Source organism: Mus caroli, chromosome 5 (assembly GCF_900094665.2).
Source record: "Mus caroli chromosome 5, CAROLI_EIJ_v1.1, whole genome shotgun sequence".
Taxonomy (NCBI): domain Eukaryota; kingdom Metazoa; phylum Chordata; class Mammalia; order Rodentia; family Muridae; genus Mus; species Mus caroli.
Genome location: NC_034574.1, coordinates 144,153,093 through 144,159,501, shown reverse-complemented (window position 1 = coordinate 144,159,501; position 6,409 = coordinate 144,153,093). Strand labels below are relative to the sequence as shown.

Here is a 6,409-nt window from a genome sequence, read left to right as displayed (position 1 = left end):
GACTAAAGAAATAGCTTCACTCCGGGAGGGGAATTCCCAGGGGGAGCAGCTTGACTGCTCCACACCCTAACCCAGGGGAAGTCCAAAGCCAGCGAGATGCACAGGCATCTCGCTGTCCTCCCTCCTTCTACGCAGCCTCTTCCTAACGCGCTCATCAGGAAATCTCTGATTTTGACATAGATTCTGAGTCTTAGAAAGACACTACTTCTTTCTCCACAGTTCCTTCTCATAATGCTCATACCTTAGGTGCCAGACACATAATGTTTTGATTTTTACAATTGTAGCCAAAGCCACCAATATCTCGGATTTTCTAGTATGCAAATTTTGAACAGTTTCATTCTGAAAACCAGGACCATTCTATTGCTTCTAAAGGGAAATACTGGAGTCACAGCCAGTACCTACCAATGGGTGCAGCCAACTCCTGCAACTTGAATTTGGTTTTATATAAATGGTACCATGACAATCTCCCCTGCTATGTGGCAGCGGAAGGAGTTCATGAAGCCTCCTAAGTCCACCGGAGACCCAAGGAGTAAGAAGAGGCTTAAAAGTTGCACACGGCTTTTTAAGGATAGTTTTGGCAGGCCGGTACCGGTACTAAGGAACCGTACAGGACCCTGAAGGAGTGTACCTCAGTCCTTGGGACCCCAGCCAGGTGCTGACTGATGCACAGGCAGTAGGGGAGACAACGGTCTTTACTGTGACTGCTCGGATGCCCTCGTCACATTCTCTAATCTCCCACGGAAAGTATTTACTTTCAAGGTCTAGGCCTGTCTGAAGTGAGATGAGGCAGAGCCCTGGGCTTCCACGGTGACTGCAGGGAAACCTCCCACTGTGTCCCCGGGGCTAGGCCCCTTCCCTTGGGAAGGGCTGCGGAAGGCAGCGGGGGGATGGAGGGAGCGCTGGGGGCTGCGTCACCCACGCTTCCCCCGGCTGTCAGACTCCCCGGCAGCGCCCGGGCCTCGCAGGTAGAGACGCCCCCTCCCGCGGTTCGCGGGGCCGGGGAGGAGGGGCTGGGCTCCGAGCGCCCGCCCCTCCATCTATCACATGGCCGGAGAGTCACAAAAACAACAGCTTTGGCCAAGACCGTGACTTCAGGAAGGGAGCTCAGGGCCCTCGCCGCCAGCCCCCTCCCCATGGAGGACAGTTTTCTGGAATCGTTCGAGAGGCTGAGCCTCCAACAGCGGCAGCACCAGCCGCCTCCTCGGCCGCCGCCCGCGCGGGGGCCGCCTCCGCGCCGCCACAGCTTTAGGAAACACCTCTACCTCCTGCGCGGCCTCCCGGGCTCGGGAAAAACCACGCTGGCCAGGTAATGAGAGCGGCCTGGCGCCCACGCGCGCCCCTGCCCCGAGCGGCTCCGCGCGCCGCCCCTGCCCTTGCCCCGCGCGCCCGAGAGCTTTGCCGCGCGCCGGCCCGGGAGGACGGACCTCGGCAGTGCGCCTTGCGCAAGCCCCAAGACGCCGCCGCCGGCCCTTCCCCGCCGCGCCCGGCCTGGTGCCCCCCACCCCCCGACTCCCGGGCAACCTTCGTCCCCAGCCCCGGGTCGGGGAGGCCCGCGGGGACTGCTCTTCGGGAAAAGCTGGTGGCGACTGCAGAGAAACCCGCTCCCTGCCCGCTGGCGCGCAGGCAGCCGCCACGGCGTCCACAGGCGCTGTCACCGGAGCTAGTTCGGGGGGCAGGGGGGTCCGGGTCGGGGGTCCGCGCGTCGCTGGCCCGGGTTTGAGATCTGGTGGATCGGCGCAGCCTGCGGCTGCTTTGGCGGCTGCGAAGGCGCACAGGTGCTCTGGGGAGGGGGCGGGGGGGCTGGCGGCGCCACCACCGACCGTCACTGACAGCCTCTCCGCGGGCGCCCAAATTCGTTTACTCGTGAATTGCGTAAGCGGCCCTTCGGGTACCCGGGCAGAGAGAACTGCGCGGGCTTGCTGCCTGCTGCACCTTGCTAGGCCCACCGCTCCAGCCTGAACGCCTTCCACTCCCTGCCCTGCACTTGGTGTTCCAGCAACGTTGGACTGTTTCTCTCCTTGCTGGGGTTGAGGATGCTGGCCCTCCTGCCTGGCTTTCCCACCGTCACCCTTTGCCCGACTGATCTCACTAGCCATTTAAAACCGGTTCTATTACCTCCCCTCGCAGCTGCCTCACCCTGCCGTAGAAGCCGCCCGCCCTTCTCAGCGCCTTGGCTCCTGTTTACATCTCTGTGACTGCGCTTAGGTTTGCACACGGTTGCTTTTGCCTTCTGTGAGATACTTGAAGATAGGGGCCATGTCTTACCCTCCGCGAACGTTATCGGGCACACACTAGTCGGTAGAAGCAGTCACTTGCCACCTGTGTGCTTGCTTCCCTTCTCATCAGATAAGGCTAGCCCTAGGACCCCGGAACCGCTGAAGAATCAAGGTAGCCCGCGGTCACATGCTGATTTCCATGGCACCAGGTAGTGATCATAGGGGGAGGGCCCGAGTCTTTTGGATATGGATGGTGGGGAAACTGACACGGCCAGATAAGGGGCTGACAATTTGTATTGGGGTTCTAGCTGATTTGTGGAGATGCAGCCAGCTAACGAAAATTGCTATCTTTGCATCTTAGAGGGATAGGTGACTTGCGAAGGCCACACTGGTACCCTTTTCTGAGACACCCTTCCGGAGGTTCTTTCCGGAGGCTCCTGGCAGTGGCAGGTTGGGTGGTGTGGAGAGCCTCCTTGGAACCCGGGACAACTTGGTTATTTTGTGATCCAGCAATTCACAGAGGGTACATCTGTTACCGGGTGTTTTCAGGATGCCAAATCTTGTTCGATCTCACTTTCACTTTGCCAGCCTGTAATTCTTTACGCGCTCAAAGTCAGAAGGGAGTAACTTTTAGCCATGCCATCTCTAATCGCTGAGAGAGGAAGTAGTGTGAGGATCAGAGAACAGGGAAGAGAAGAAGCCGAGCGAGAGTCAGCACTGGAAAGCCACGGCTTGGCCCGGGGAGCCTTTTAAGGGTCCTTTCTGTCTCTCCTTTTCTACACTTCTAGGATTTTAATTCCTGCTTGACATTTGACTAAGCAGAAGACATCGGACAAGAGAACATCTCATTAAACACCTGTAGGGACAGATTGGGTGAGCCCCGACCTGAAGGCAGAAGCCTGCTGTAGATCTACCTCATCACTAGCTAGCTGCTGTCTTAAGCAACCCTGATGCCTCTCTGTGACTACGAAGAGGTGATTAAGTTAGAGGGTTCAATGGGAATCTTTCTCTTAACTTCCTGTTGCCAGATCTAAAGAGTCAAGTATGGCTTCCTAGCCAAGCTCTGCTACTCACTGGAGATGTAGGCACTGGTTAGGTGACTGATTGGCAGACAAGCCCTCGGAGTTACAGAGGCATTGGCTGTGACCAGAGGAGACAAACCATGGACTCGGCCCCCTACTGTGAGGGGCAATGTAAGCCTCAGGGCGGTGGGCTGTGGGTTTATATATAAAGTTCATCAGGGTGGGTTGCAAGTAAGAACCGGTCTGGAAGTCACAGCAAGGCCTTCCCGGACCATGTTTTCCAGGGAGGGAATAGGAGAGAGGAGAATAGAAGAAGATTGTCTTAAATACACCATGTAGAACGGAGACACTGTACGGTTATTATGTCCTTGCTGGATCCTGAGGGTCATTTTCTCTATATGCTTTCAACATTTTCTATAATGGACATGTATTTCTTAAACCAGACCTTTAAATAAAACCTTTTTCTTTAACGTTGGAGGAAGTTAGTTTTTGCAAATATGGGCTCATCTTCTCCTGCTTAACTTTTATATCTCATTTGACTAAATAACTAATAAAATCTCTTTTAAAAATAGGATACGTCTTGTCTTTCAAGCCAACATTGTATTCTAGAATCTTCATGTCTAACTTGCTGGGATATGGAAAACATCTTTCTGAATTCTTCAGATTTTCCTTTTAAATTGGGTTTTTATCTGGTCTCAACATTTTAGCCATATCACAGTACCCGAGCTAGCATGTGCTCTAAGTCTACATTAGAATCTGCTCTCGGTTGAGCATCGTCTGGGGATAGGTGGTTACTATGAACTGTGATTCCAGCTCTGAGAACTTATCCTGAGGAAATGCTTGCACAAACGTGCAGACACAGAGGAATGCTCATCAGAGATATGTCTTTATGTGACAAGAAAGTAAGACAACCTAAATAAGTATAATATACTGATTAAATAGTAACCATAAAAATAGATTGACTTATGAGCCACACAGTCATTGATGGAAGCAAACACACACACACACATACACACACACATGACCTGTAAATGTATTCTTTCCTGATATTAAATTAAAAGCCTGTCATAGTGATCCTAGCTCTTGGGAAGTAGAAGCAGGAGTATCAGAAGTTCAGGGTCATCTTTGGCTACATCGTCAGTTCAAGACCAACCTGGGATAGGTGAGATCCTGTCCCCCAAAACGAAAAACAAACTAAGAAGAAAGCTACACACGGACATGCAAACCTCATTTTATGCTCAAAGAAAGAGGTCTGTATAGATGCTTAGAAAAAAACAAACTGAGTGAGAAGATAAGTAGACACCCATGGGTGCTGACTTTTAGTAGAGGGACCGTAGACTTTCCCCTCATTTGTTTTATGATTTTCAGCAACAGTTGTGCGTTGCCTGGTAACTTAAAAAAATTTTTTTGAAAGATATGTGTGTGTGTGGTTGTTTTGCATGCACACATGTATGTTTACCACATGTGTGCTCGATGCCTAGAGACGACTTCAGGAGAAGGCACTGCCTCCTCTGAAGCTAGAGTTGCAGATGGTCATGAACCATCATGTGGGTGCTGGGAATCATACCCTGGGCCCTGAAGAGCAACAAGTGCTCTTAACTGCTGAGCCCTCCCTCCAGACAGGGTCTCTCTGTATAGCCCTGGCTGCCTTGGAACTCACTTTGTAGACCAGAGTGGCCTTGCTTGGTAACTTTTTAAAGGTGAAACATCAAGGCGCAGTAAAGATGCTGTCTTTAATGACTTGGCTAGTAACTGTGTCCTTCTCTCAAGGAAGTCTTTTTTTAGGTTGATTTCCGGTTGGACATATAGGCTAGGAAACTCATGAGGAGATGAACTTTTTAACAACTATGACATTTTATCTTGATTCCTTTAACACCTGAGCCAACCCCACAAATACATTCACTGTGAAGATCACAGAGACCATAGTAAACACAGGCGCTGTGGCCTGTGAAGGCCAGCCATGCTATTAGTCACTAATCAACAGTGACCAATTCCCTTGCTTTCTGAGACTTACTCTCAATGAGGCTGTAGATGGGGCCTAGACAGGGCCTAGAAGGTGTTTCAGAATAACAAGCAGGAAGAAACAATTAGTAACAATCAGTTCTGTCTGTAGGCAAGCGGGGTGGGATGTGGAACAGTGCCTCGGTGCTAATAGCCTTCAAGGCTAAGGGAGCCAGGCAGAGGGTGAAAGTCCCTCGGGGACAGAGTCTCCTCCACATGGAGGTGGTTCTTGTCTAGGCCTTGAAGAGAGGGTAGAGTGGGGGATGGGAAAAAGCCAGTTGATCTGCTGGGCTTGACTAAAAGGAGTTTTCTTAGCCCTGAATCCACAGGCTAGGTAGGCTCAAAGCTGGATCTTGGAGACAATTAAATGTTGAACATGGAGCTCAAGAGATGGCTCAGTAGGTCTTTGATATGCTTGCTGTGTAGGCCTGAAAACCTGGGTTCAGTCCCGAGGGCCCACATTAAAGGTGGAGGAAACTGATACTATAAGTTTGCCTTCTGGCCAACACACACGCACGCACACAATAAAAATAAAGCTTTTAAAAGTTGTAAGAACCTTTTGCTCTTGGCCTTGTGGTCCAGAACTGTGTGTGAGCGAGCATGCGTGCGTGCGTGCGTGCGTGCATATGAGCATTGCATTGGTTAATGTCTCCACTGTGGTTATTTTCACCTCTTTAAAGGATACAGATCAGTACCCATGCAGTGATTGTCACTGTATTTCTTTATTTAATCCCTCTTGACAGAAGCCCCCCCCCACACACACACACACATGGCAGTAAAGCCTTCTCTTTCCTTTATTCCTGCAGCCTGCAAGTTATTCGGTGCCCCTGTGTTCTTGCTGGTCTAAGTGTGTCATGTATGTGGATCTTTAGTATCTGTCCTATGCCTCACTCAGCATACCGTCTCAAGGTTCATGCTTGGGCCACACATGACAACATCCTAATTTTATGTGTGAATAAAATATCCCATTGTGTGGTTATACAACTAACGCATCTTTGTGAACTGCAATAGGAGCCTTTCTATTCAGCTGTTCATTCCAGTAGCCTTGTGTTTTAGTCAGGGTTTCTATTCCTGTACAAACATCATGACCAAGAAGCAAGTTGGGGAGGAAAGGGTTTATTCGGCTTACACTTCCATACTGCTGTTCATCACCAAAGGAAGTCAGGACTG

The 6,409-nt window shown here is 51.0% G+C and overlaps 1 protein-coding gene across 1 annotated transcript in view; it reads left to right on the top strand.

Moving 5' to 3' along the window:
• The first annotated feature begins 1,017 nt into the window (after nucleotides 1–1,017).
• Nucleotides 1,018–6,409, top strand: part of N4bp2l1 (NEDD4 binding protein 2 like 1) — a 26,553-nt gene continuing 21,161 nt past the window's right edge. The window contains exon 1 of the mRNA XM_021162639.2: nucleotides 1,018–1,306. Coding sequence (XP_021018298.1) covers nucleotides 1,134–1,306 — 173 coding nt within the window. The 5' untranslated portion in view covers nucleotides 1,018–1,133. The remainder of the gene's footprint in view (nucleotides 1,307–6,409) is intronic.